This window comes from Myzus persicae, unplaced genomic scaffold, assembly GCF_001856785.1.
Source record: "Myzus persicae strain clone G006 unplaced genomic scaffold, MPER_G0061.0, whole genome shotgun sequence".
In the NCBI taxonomy this organism is placed as follows: Eukaryota; Metazoa; Arthropoda; class Insecta; order Hemiptera; family Aphididae; genus Myzus; species Myzus persicae.
In genome coordinates this window covers 1,305,119-1,319,066 of record NW_019104377.1, presented here as the reverse complement: position 1 = coordinate 1,319,066, position 13,948 = coordinate 1,305,119, and the positions used below count along the sequence as shown (strand labels likewise).

At 31.2% G+C, this 13,948-nt stretch overlaps 2 protein-coding genes across 10 annotated transcripts in view; one reads left to right on the top strand and one right to left on the bottom strand.

Annotated features, from left to right (window-relative positions):
* The window catches only part of LOC111041632 (somatostatin receptor type 5-like), a 212,237-nt gene that overhangs the window by 58,691 nt on the left and 139,598 nt on the right, over positions 1-13,948 (top strand). For 7 of the 9 annotated variants that reach the window (XM_022325949.1, XM_022325947.1, XM_022325945.1 and 4 more), the window contains one exon: positions 11,954-12,009. The exons of the other annotated variants lie outside the window; for them this stretch is intronic. The gene's annotated coding sequence lies outside the window, so the exon portion shown is untranslated. The remainder of the gene's footprint in view (positions 1-11,953; positions 12,010-13,948) is intronic. 9 annotated transcript variants of the gene reach the window in all.
* On the bottom strand, positions 6,226-7,144 carry LOC111041633 (ATP synthase subunit s, mitochondrial-like). Its single transcript, XM_022325955.1, has 4 exons — positions 7,030-7,144; positions 6,711-6,931; positions 6,449-6,611; positions 6,226-6,382 (listed from the first exon to the last, which is right to left on the bottom strand). The coding sequence occupies exons 1-4, from the start codon at positions 7,125-7,127 to the stop codon at positions 6,268-6,270; spliced, it is 597 nt and encodes a 198-aa protein (XP_022181647.1). The 5' UTR covers positions 7,128-7,144; the 3' UTR covers positions 6,226-6,267.

Genomic DNA, 13,948 nt, shown 5'->3' with positions numbered 1-13,948 from the left:
GAACTCGCCTACCTAGTGCGGACAGGAATGACCTACGTATAGGTGCAGGCTGTTTTTCCGTTGCTTCTATCTCATCCTCATCGATACTTATCACGTTTATCTCCTCCTCTTCCTCCAATGACACAATATTTTCCTCATCATCAAATGGCAAGATTTCCTCTTCAGCAATTGAAAAGATTTTATCATCTTCCACATTGGACATAATTGGCCCCGAGAGCGATGTACCTGACGGCCACTTTTGCTTTAACTCTGAATGGCACAATTTATCTTCATTCACTGACCCCGCTAAATCCAAGTACGAGGCCGACCTTAGGTCCGAGTCTGACAGCCACATCTGGTTTAAATCTGATGGGCCTAATTGCATTTTGCTACTTTTTGCTGACATCAGCTCCGAGTGCAATTCCGTCTTTGGCGCCGATTCTGTTGGCTATGTCTGCTCTACAGTTAGGGGCTGCAGTTGTTTATCGTCCGATTCGCACGTAAGCTCCGAGTGCGAGGTTGAAGAAAGTTCGGACATCGATGGCATTGTCTGATTTTCTATGTTTGGTGGCACCAATTTTTCATCGATCGTGGCACACTTAAGCTCCAAATGCGATGCTGACCAACGTCCCAAATTCAAAGTCTGCTCTAAGTCAAATGGCAGAGATTGTTCATCGTCGGTTGGCCACTTTACCCCCGAGTTCAATGATGAGGCCGATGGCCACACTTTCTCAACGTGTATTGATGATAAGTCCGAAGGGGGTGTTTCAGGTCTCAGACTCTGGTCCGATTCTGAATTAGCTTCCCAGTCCGAAGGGAGTATTTCAGGTCTTAGACTTTGGTCCGATTCTGAAATAGATGCCCAGTCCCGTGGCACCTCCCTGTCCGATGGCCACTGCTCCTCCAAATCCACTGACCTCGGAAACACAGACTGCGTTTCCGAACTAAATGACGCGTCCATTCGCTCATCTAACTCTGACCAGAGGCGCGATGTTAAATTTTGATCAGTGTTCTCGTCAGTTTTCCGTTTGTCTGGGCAATCTTTTTTCACGCTGAAATAATTGAGCGTGCTTACTGCAACTATTTCTGCAGTAGTCTTTTCTGGTAAACGCACATCCGAAGATCTGTGGCGACATTCGTCTTCGTCCGATGAATCGTCGTCGTCCGAGTCACATGACGCAGATGAGCTGTTGCGAATCGGCACCAAGTACTTGCTCCGTATCAAGGCCAAGCGTATTTCTTCGAACAGCTCGTCCAGCGTCCCTGTAATTTCAGCTACCAATGGTCCCTTCGCTGTAAAATCCGTTATCGTTGTAAATAAATAATAAAATACATAGTGATGAAAAGTTTTGAATCCCAACGAATTATATTTTTTGTAACACATTTTTTATAATTGTTATTTTTCTTTGAAAATAGTTAATTTTGAACTCGAACACTACACTTCTATAAAAGAATTGATGAATATATTCCAACCCTATTTTCGATATTTTTAACTTGCCTTTACATAAATGGAAATTAAACTAAGATTAGTTAAATATTTAAAGTCTTTCAAATACTTCAAAAAGATCCAAGAAATTGAAATTGTGAAATGTTAATTTTAATTTTAGATGCTAATGTAAATATTTGATAAAAAAAATCAAGTCTCTAAAATTTGTTGTTGAATTTTTTTGATACAAAAATTACAAAATATACTAAAAAAACCTACATTATTGTAGAACTAATATTCATCAATTCGCTCATAATCAAATATGTTGGTGTTAAACAGTGTTATATATTACCGTAGGGCATCGATGTAAGTTTTCCAAAAGCACAGTCATCATATCTGCTGTTGTCACTCCACATTTTACAGTTTTGAAATCAAGTTTTCAGAAAATAAATACAATAGATAATAATTAGTATAATAACTATATATTATCAAAAGACAATAAAATAATTATTGAGACAGAAAAGTTAGATGTGAAATCTAAACTATACTGAAGATGAAAGTGTAGTGATATATTCCTGACCGTACGAACGTATTATAATAAATATTATAGCAAATATCTCCTGTACAACGAATAATACTCAATGTGACTATTGTAGCCGGTTCATTTTTTTCGAAAGAGAATATGATATAACATAGATACCTAATTCATATTAAATTAATTGCTCGATTTTTAAAAACACATAAGGCGTGTGTATGAATAATCTGTGCCAAAACAAAAACCAATATGTAATTGCTCGTCATCTAAATATTAATTTTGGTAGTTTTCGACATGATTGAAAACGAAATTCCATAATATTATGTAATCTGCAATACACTATCAATTTATATTGTTGGAATTTCCCGATGTTCCCGATGAATACATAGTCTGGCTTAAAAATGTAATACAAGGCTCCTTATAAGCAGTTAATACAGCTGTAACCAAAAACTCACTGATCATTATAATAGAATAGGCAGGCATGCGAATCATAGACCTTATAAATATTATATCGATGATGTAAATGCAATGTTTTTTTCAATAATATATCTATAGCTCTTAATTCTCTAAGGATAAAACGGGGCGATGAGCATGCTGTTTATCAATGGTATTACTCTTATTAAATAAATATTCGTATAGCGTACATATATATTATACGTACATATTATAATATACTAAAAATCATTATTTATACAAACACCTCTGAATAACGGAAGCCTCGCAACCGTTTTTCCTCGTTCCACCGGCGTAGATGTAATTTAACCTCTCAACGACGGAAACATTTTACTAATGGAAATTTTTTTTTCATTCTTATAATATATACTGATATCTGTAGGCATCTATATACATATAATATATTTTGTATGAAAGGTACGGCGTGGTTTTATGCCTTATAACAATATAAACAAATATAACAATACAGTATATTGTTGTACGTTTTTCGTCATATTTTCCCAGAATGACCCTAATAACGTCACATTATTATTATGACACGTTTCTAAACATTCTTTTTTTTTTTACTTCCCTACTTGCTATTATGGTTAATTTAGGTACACTTTTCTCAAAGTCGGAAAAACTATAACGTTACCTCTAAATAAACTATACAATATATTTTTCTTCATATGTCATTTTTTTATATTTCACTGTCGAACCTACAGTATATTATTTTATGCATGCGTGCAGTATTATTGAAATTGTAATATTATATTATACCCGGTTTATTATAAAACGAAAATATGTAAATTTATAAATTGCTTAATTTCGTTTTATTCTATTGATTATGTATCGGTCTCCCCGAGAATGTGCAAACAAACACGATGGATGACTATTCGATATTAATTAGCTAGTTATATAGACTGCATAATATTCGCATATTGTACATACGCGCCGTTGACGTTTAATAATTAAGCCCGACTAGCGCAATTTATTATAACCACTCGTCGGTCGCTAGTGGTGCTGTTTATCAATAATCCTCCAAACTAAACCTTTTCCCTTTACAATTCCTTCTGAACAAGCACTATAAAATACTAAGGCACTGAACGGCAACCAGGAAACGGACGCTCTGACACTTAATTAAACACCTTTCCTAGGCGGCTTTCATCCCAAAACAATGACGTCAGTCGTCAGTCAGATATTCGTATAACAAAGGAATCGCGATGATATCCAATGATATATAATCCGGCACTATAATTTATAATCTTATAATTGATCTATAAATATGAATTATCATATTTTATCATATATACCGGTAAAACAAACGATACCTGTATAATAAGTCCTAGCAAGAGTTATATTAGTTATATTTTTGTTTTATACGACCCTAGTAATACGTTTATTTTTCGAAAAACATACTCTAAGGCAGTTTAACCAATTTGTTCATGAGAGTGTAGACCTATCTATCGATTGGACGTTGAACACAGATGATACTACAGAAAGATAATTTTTCGATTTCCCCGTTTGTTAAAAAAACTCCTTCGACAGACTTCGAGAATACCGTGAAATGTGAGTTACGCCCAATCTTGAATGCCATCGCTCTGAACTGCTTCAAAATGAAATTATTTATATGAAATGTATTGAAATTTTAAATAATAATACAACACTTTTGCTTACACCGAAAACTAAGTGAAGAGATATTATATGGATGGCTAAAATTCTATCCACATCAATCAGCTTTTTAAATAAGTATCATACACATTTACTGTATAATTATTGATGTAATTAAACTAAAAACACTCGTTAAACATCATTTTACGGTTACCGTTTGTTTTACTTCCATAGAATAATATATAATATCAAACAGATTGAGCTGAGAGAGCTGTTGAACGTAGTGACGTTTGTTATTCAACATATGTGCATGTAAATTGGTATTTAATAATTTAAATTAATATATAATTGTCCAAGTAAATATGAGTCCAAGTAAAACCATAATAATTGATTATAATTTATAACTTATAAGTCGAGCTACATAAAACGTGGAAAAAAAACATTCATTATTTACTGATTTTTCTATAAAAAGTAGTTTTATCACGTACAACAGACCTCTAGTTCTAAAATATATCCTATAATAAAATACAAACAAGCGGGAATTGCAGTTACGACTTCACGTCCGTCGTCGAACAATAACAGCATATAGATATTATATACAGTCCAGTCGTATAAAAATATATTATTATTATAATATTATTGGCTTAAGTTCTCGGTGAATTTTATAACCCCACAGTTTTGATAATTATTGTTAATTTGTATTTATACATATATATAGGTATTAGGTACTGAACCATTTAATCACAAGATAATAACCAATTAATTGCAATGACAGCAAGCGAAAAAAAGTTATTAGTTTTGTTTTGAATGAGGTGCCAAGGGAATTGATCTAGGAAAAAAACTATGCAACAATAATAAACAAGTCTAAAAAAGGTTCGTGGTATAGGTACCTATCGGGGTAAAAAATAAATACAGCTACGACACTACAGTGTAACACAGATTATTATTATTTATACGTACCTACTAAGTGTTTGTTTAATGAACATTGTTTATTTATCAACATGATAATATTAATAAAAATACAATAACAATATTATTGAACGTGTGCTTTATTCTTTACTAAGTCGTTTATATTATACATTGTCGTAAATCGTAATGGATTTGTTTATAAATAAAAACTCAGTTGATAATAATGTTTGGCTTCCAATATTTACATAGTACATAAGTTATGATGGATATAAAAAAAAGTTGAAGGTAGTCAAAGAAAAAATATTTAAATCTAAATTATGCAGTTCCTAGTTGTATTTAATGAAGACTCAATGTTTTAGGATACTGATAGTATTTTACAATACAATAGGAAATTGTTGTTAAAATTTAAATTTTAAATAATCTGAATTGATTTTATTGACGGATATTATATGTTCAAGAAAATATCTGTTTAATCAATTCAGAAATTACACAACCAATAACAGAATGTATTAGCTGTAATAAATTATTGCTGTATATTTAATACTTAGTGATATATTTAAACTTATATTTATATATATTTTTGTATAATATGTCTATCATATTATATTGAGATAATGACTATCATTATCAATAAAACCCAATTCAATTCTTTCAATTGTTTAGTTGTTGAACTTAAATATGCTGTTTAACGTGTCAATAAAAACTGTAATAATAAAACTGTACATTAACGAATTTAAAAGTCATAGGTACATGTAGTAGACACTCTTTATTGATTGTATGTTTGTATTAGAGATATAATAAATGAATGCATTTTTACAACTCGTTCTTTATTTTTCATAACATACAAAAATAATTGAAATGAATAGGAATATGTAAACAGTTATCACACTCAAATATCAGGCATATATGATAATTAAAAACAGTCAACATTTGCAGTATTATTTGTTTATTTATATTAACTATGGCATTTTTTTCCATTATACACTTGTTCGATTAGAAACTGTTGGTGGTGACATGCATTATACTAAGTAACCAAATTAAATGGTTGACGAATTTTTTACAATTTGTCCATTTAACTTGTGTACCATTTTTCAAAAACTATTCAATGGCATGCCAGCTGTTTCTTATAGAGCAATAGTTTATTCCGAAAAACAATCTTCAATCTCACACATATTATTCAGTTATTTTAGTAGAATTATCAAACTTGTAATATTTCTAAAGTGAAATTAACTGAATGTAACTATTAATAATGAGGCGTTAATTGAACTTAGATGATTACTTGAACATTTTTACAACTAATGACTGTGTTAATGTATCCTAGTTATCACATATTTGATATTACTGATATTATTGTGGACACAGACTTTTATCATAATCATTTATTAAAGTATTCTATGTTGCATTCTGGCAACTTTGTCTTCAGAAAGCCGATCGTTTTTTCAGGTTCGTTTAAAAGTGTTATATTTTTCAATTCCAAATATTTTAATGCCCTGTAAATTCAAATTATTAATTTATATGAATTTTCAATTTTATCAAAAAGATAATTTTATAATTACTGAAGATGTTCCAATGACATTATTCCATGTTCAGAAACATTTACACAGTCACTAATTTTCAAATATGTCAAGTAATCTTTTAATATATTAAGTTCAATTAATGCTTTATTATTAATTGAGTTACATCCATCAAATTCCACTTCAGAAATATGCTTACAGTTTTCTGTAAAATTTTAAATTAACATTTAACAAGTTATCGATACCATCAGAAAAATAAAAAATAAATGTTCTTAATATTTATTACAGATATTAAGGAACCTACTAAAATAACTGAACCCTAAATGTGAGATTGAAGCTTCATTTCCTGCATAAACTTGCTGTATTAGAAACTGTTTACGGTGAACTGGACTTATATTGGGAAGGCAATCATAATGGTGGACATATTCCTTACAACCTTTCCATCTGACTTTTGCTCCATTTTTCATGAGCCATTCGGCACATGCCAAGTCAGGGCCAATTTCCTTGATACGATCGTCATCCAAACTTTTTTTTATATATATACAAAACAACAATTAAAATAAAAGGTATAATGCACTTTAATACTTAATCCTTGTCATTTAATTTAAAGTAAAAGCACTTGCCGGTTGAATGTGTCATCGATCCATTGCCATAAGCAACGTGTATTCACTCCAATTGTACTTTTTCTAAAAAAATTGGATTGTAAAGTTTTTAACATCATGATCTCATTATCTCAAAACTAACACAATTAGGCAAAACAATACTGCAATGTCTGCTCTATTGCACTGAAGACTTATAAGTTATAATTATCAGAAGTCAAACACCAGTGGCGATAATAACACGTTTAAAATGTTTGAGGTGTAAGTGCGCGTTTGATAATAAACAAATACAAAAACCAGAGAAACGAATTCTCCTAACAATTGAATAATATATTAAATATAATATTGTAATATATTTAAAAATTAGTTTTTTGGTTTTTAATCTATTTGTGTTCAATTTATAAAAAAAGTTGTCTCATAGAACATCTCACACTTAGTATTTGTCCACGTGTTTGCGCGGCTGTCATTTAGACACATGAATGAACCTAACCCTATTAGTAGATAGGAAGAAACTCATATTTTCCAATTTTTAAAAATTATTAAAAAATAGTATGATATATGAATAAACTAATTATTTTAACATTTAATAATTAGTAATAAAATATCAATATTTTAAAATTAATGTTTAAATTAAATTAATTTTCAGTATTGGGCGTTGATTTTGATTCACGGAATTATTATGTGGAATTTATACTAGGTACTCATCAAACATTTATATTGTAGTGACTTTTTCGCGCTCTTAGTAATTTTCGCTAAACAATATGATGGTTTACATCGATGCATAACTCTCATAAATAGTGAATTTTAGCTGGTAACACATGGCTGCACACAAAAAAAAATGTTAAACCCATCGCGGATATATGGTACCGTATGGTATTTAAGGATAATAATAATTATAAGTAGGTACTTACATTAAAATTTCGGTAAAAAATCACATTGAAATGAATTATGTATTCACACATGTTATAGTAAGCAAATTTTCTACATTAGCTTATCTCTGGAAATTTAATTTCGTTGCTTTTATGTACACACAACTTTACAGTGATATTTCATTAATAATTATAAATGGTACCTATCTACCTAACCTACCTATAAATTATGTAATTGTGAGAAATGATATAGCTGTATGCCTGTATGTTCTCTCCGTAATTAGATAAATCGTTGCTCCTATTATGTAACCCCATATTTATGTGTACATAATAATTAATAATAATATTTGGACAAATTTCTTTGTTTATTCGGGAATTCAACAACTATTAAGATCGTACCATCACATTAGTATATATAATTTACAAAAAATGCATGTTTCTGTTTAATCTAAATTAATAAAAATTCCCTTTAGACAAATAATTGCACGTTATAGTAAATATTGACAATCAGAAGTAAAGACAGAGAAACCAAAATCAAATCACATTTGTGTTTATTATTTTGTCGGATATACACACAATAAATTATCGCTACTTTTCATCTCGCGACGTAAAAAACAATCTTTTTCGAAGAAACCTTTCCAAGGTCCGCGGTAATGTAATTTATTACAGTAAATATACATATGTATAGGTATTGTATTTATTATTGCAACAACAATTTAAATTATATGATATACAAATTTTATGAATAAAAAACGCATTTTACACTTTTTCTGAAACATTTTTCTTCGCACGTCAACAAAGTTAGAACTATCCGTTTTATACACGTGTGTGTGTGTGTATTATTTAAGTAATTTACACTTTTCCTCACTATTTTAAATCGAAAAGAATTGTTCTTCGTGATCTTATTGAATCATAGATTTTTCAATATTAAACTATAATATTATTGATGCCAATGGCTATAGACGCCGAGGCTTATTATTAAAAAAAAAAATATACAATATCATTATTATTGTCATAGGTACTTGATAACTATTTAGCTATCGTATAATAGTATTGTACTTATTACACGTATTATTGCTATCTTTGTGTTTTAATTAAGTTAAATTGATTTGGAACAGCGTAATAATTTAAGTCAAACTCTGGTTGTATATTATATAGATCCGATGTTCAACGATCGAGGGACTTATTTTTTTATCGCATCCGAATTGTTCCCGCGTACCCTTTTAAACGTGATTGAATGACTTTTTCTCCGAGCACAAATTATAGTCTCTCTCTTGTCCAGGTAAAAAAAATTCGAATTTGCATTACTTCGATATTACGCGACTCGGAAGATCCGCTACAGCGGAGAAACGACACACAACCGACCGCTGCGACGGGGACAGGCGAGGAAGGGTTGTTTTGCTTTATTTTTATGGTCGCTAAATAACTCGGTCTCATGGGACACTGACGCTGTTTACTCGGAACTTGAACTACACTGGGATCTTCTCATTTGTGTCCGCTCCGTCCGCGGTGCATGTACATGGCGGGAAGTGATCCGAAACACGACCATGTTCACGTGACGCGCTTTTGTCCGGAGTTGTCCTAGTTTGCCCCCCCCCCTGAGCCACCGACGTTTTGTCTTGTCTATAATAGAGACCCTCTGATTTTCTCCATTTATATAATATATACATGTATATTATATTCTTCGGTTAATCTCCGGTTGCTATTACACGATTTGTTAGTTTCTCGAGGTTCATCTGACAGAGTTTCCGTTCAATTATTCCAACTACGAAATTGTGCTATTACGAAAATAACAATAATATATTAACGTCTAATATCGTTATTATTATTTTTTTTTTTACTACTAAACACAAATAAATCACTGTTCTAGTTTATTATACGTGCATGAAGTTGTTCCCCCCCCTCCCACTTCAACCCGAGAACTTCAAACCAATTTAGATAAATCTAAAATCTAATCTAATCTAAAATTAATAAAGAATATTCTAAATTAAATAAAAAGCCTAAAATATTAAAAAATATAATAGGTACTAATAAAAAATCTAATTTATATAAAAATCTAAATTGAATGAAAATATTCTTAATTAGATTAAATGCATAAATTAATAAAAAAAAATGTATATTTATAAATTAACTTAAACTAATAAAAGATGTAATAATAAAAATCAATAATTAAAAAAAAATCTAAAATGAATAATAAATATTCTTAATTTAAAATCCTAGTTGAATATAAATGTTTGATACCAGGTTCGAATGCGTAGGTGAATAAAGATGGGCCATGCAAGTTCTAAGTTCCTGGATTAAAATGCCCCGGCTAAGGTCAGGTTGGCCCGCCCAAGTAAAAAATTGTTTTCTGGGGAAATCAAAACCATGCAAATTCTAAAAACTCCATAACAATTTCTAGCAAATGAGTAGCAATTTTTCTAAAGTGATTTGAAGTTCCGGGGTTAAAGTGGGGGAGAGGGCAACTTCACGCACGTGTTTATAAGACCTCTTCAAAGAGCTTAGCTTACAGATAAATAACTTTATACTATTTCGATACATATTGCTATGGTGGATTTCAATTGTCTTATGAACTTTACTATGAGTTCTTCGACGTTGAAACACTCGAAACGTGTATAAAATATATACGTAGGATACATATCATACTTATTACTACAGACCAAGGGAAAATGCATACATCAAATCTTGGTTATCTATTAGGGTACCTCTATCAAAAAACTATGAACAATATAATCGGCTGTATTTAAACCTTGATTCAGCCATCATTCTCGAAACAAACAAATATTCACAAATCAGAAATTTAAGGAAATTATGCCCAAGCTTTTCACCAGTAGCTAGCGTTAATTAAATTACTTCATGTTTATTGATCTCGTTTTCCTGTTTATAATGTTTCAATTATTTACCATAAAATCGAAGTAATCGAGTACATTCGAGTAATATTCTAGATAATTAAAAATTTAGATTCAATGTTTGATATGTCTAATTTATTACTTATACTGTTAAGGTATCTATAGTACCGAACAAAAATCCTTCAGTAATATATTCCAATTATAAAGTGTTGTTTGTACTGAATAATATTTACAATATGTAACTAACGGGTTTTTCTTTTAAGTGAAATTTCTGTGTATGGTAAGCCAAAAATTTTAAATTTGTGTGACCCTGCGGGTATCACAATATTTCTAAAATTGACTCCATGAAACCATTTCATGGATAAAATATACCTTTATATTGATACAACAATCATATAAATCTGATTATTTTTTTATGAATTATCATGCATTTCGTTAATTATTTTCTGTGGCAATAAACGGGATAACGAATTTGTAAATGGTCGCCTTGAACAATATTTCAGTATAATATATGGACTTGCCTGATTGCTATTAATTTGATTATTGTTATATTATTGTCATTGCCAGTTTGCTGAATGACTACTCAATACTCATTGGTTTGTAATATTATTGTTATGTTATGAGTGAAACATGTTGGATTATTTACATTGTTGAAAAATAATTAATTAATTTTGTTTACAACCGCCGTCGGCTAAGGAAAAATATTGAGTTGTCGTGTCTGTCAATCGTTGTTTTATTGTTTATCAGTTGTGAATTATTAAAACAAAATTATGATATAATTTTTATGTATTTTTAAGTACCACCATAGTTGTTCACACAACAAGTCTGATAATTTTAAATTTTTCTTTCTTCTATCTTTGTATAATAACAATAGGTGATAAATTAATTTTAATTGAAATTTTTTTTTTTATTCTAATTTAAACCTAATACGTTGAATGATTTCTCTTCATCCGAGCGTATTTATAACACCCACAAAAAAGAGTTCCTGACTTCTTCTTGTCGCCTGAACTCACGATAAGAACTCATCACGGATAAAACTATAATGAAATCACATACACTTTCACGTGATCAGTGCAATATAGTGCATTTTTTTTAAATATGGTGACGTTCAGTCAAGAATATGTGCAACTCTTGTACACATTTTAGCACATGATTAATATAAAACATGATATTACAATTTCATCTAGACGACGATTTAACGCATAATTTAATGTTGTTTTTATTTTTCAGGTAAGAATACTGTCCGCTTCATATGCTCAGCTACCCATCAAGAGATACTAACACAGGTAATTTTTAAATGACTTTAACGCGACCATATTAATAGGTATAATATTATATTATGTAGACGTTTATTTTTAAGTAATCTATTACTACGTATATTATTATAATATACATATATAAGACACATTTTAAAAGAGCGATCCTCTTTGCCTCTTGAGTATTCGTAAAAAAAATAAGCCCCCTCAGTATCCCTAAAACGTACAAACATCATCTGTCGCGTGGCCGATGAAACTAATATTATTATATTATATTATATTGAAACGCATCACATTATTCGTGGAGACCAGCACGATAAACGATTTATCAAATCGTGATTGCGGCTGTCGACTGTATAACATTGTATGTAGTTGTATAATACAATATTATTATATTGCAGACTAATTAATCGACGGAAATGTCTAAAGCCGGAAAACTAGGTCGGTATTTCGCGGTGGCGTATCCCAAAGTGGTTATACACACACACACACACACACACACACACACACACACATAATGTATATACATACTTATGTATAGTTACTGTATCGTAGCTCATATTTCGACTGTGCACACAAACATCTGTATAATAATATATTTATCGTATGTATATAAATATATTATGTGTAGGAGAAAATATCGGAGAATAGCGGAAAACGCGATATTACATATCTGGTTGGCGCTCCTCCCACCACCACCGCGTTCGCTTTTGAATTTATCATTATTGCTTTTTCGTCGTGCGGAAACGAAGGAACACACACGCGCACACACACACGCACACACACACATAGACACCCTTACATATGAGTATAATGCAATATTGCTGCAGCGTGTTGTTCTCGGGAGGATTTTTTTCTTTTTTTCTTTTTTGTTCTCTTAGCACTCTTTTTCGCTTACGATTTCACATCGTCGGTCGGTTTTTTTTTTTATTATTATTATTATTTCGTCGTCGTCAAGTCGGCCAAGGAAGACGGGCGAATTTCCGCCAAATACATATATATATATATATATATTCGGGACCGAAATCGTATACGACGATAATATTATTAATATATTATTATTATGATCACCATCGCCGCCGGCACGTACGAGCGTGGTATAAAACACACGATATACCGCGACCGGTGGCCATATAGACACACGTCCTAGCCGCCGCCCGCCCGCCAATACGTGTTCGCGGTCCATGAAACAATTACTGCCGCCGCCGCCGATTTGTTGCCAATTGAATTCTATGCGGTGTGTTACACATCGTCGGGAGTTCGCGAAATAATGACGAAATTATTGCACCGATTCGCGATCGTTTGCGAAATACTCGCCGTCGGCCGATCGAACTTAAACTTAAAATCTCAGAAGGCACAGGCGGGTGAGTCTCAAAAAAAAAAAAACGATGTTCGAGAGGGAGTGTAAAAATCATTCTTCGATTATTTGGTGTAGGTATCTATAAAAACAAAATTATATGTTATTATTATTATTATTTTTTTTTTTTATAAATATGAGATTGTAAAAACTCACAAACAATGGGCGCAATGCTAAATAATTATTGTATTTCAATATACCACAACGTTACATGCATGTTAAACAACGATAAAAACCAGGACTTGTAATCGATGTGTTTCGGGTTTGGGTTTATTCAAGTAAAGAAGTTTTTTTTTGATTTGGGATTTATGTTTATTGCGATTTCGCGTCATCAATATTATATTTATAGTTTGATTAGTGACACTTCGTTTCTGTACAGACATTTCACTGAAAAATATAATGGTGTTGCAAGATATATTATTTTAAGTATATTTATCCTACCCCCTCTGCACCTCGCTGCACTAATTCAAAAAATAAAACAATAATTGATTATTTTATTTATTTTTTATTGTTCAGAGTACCTATTTATGTTTAATGCATAGTCGTATTGATGTTTATAATTCAGTACATTTCTCATCGCACCCCAACTGATTACGTGGAGTCGACACGACA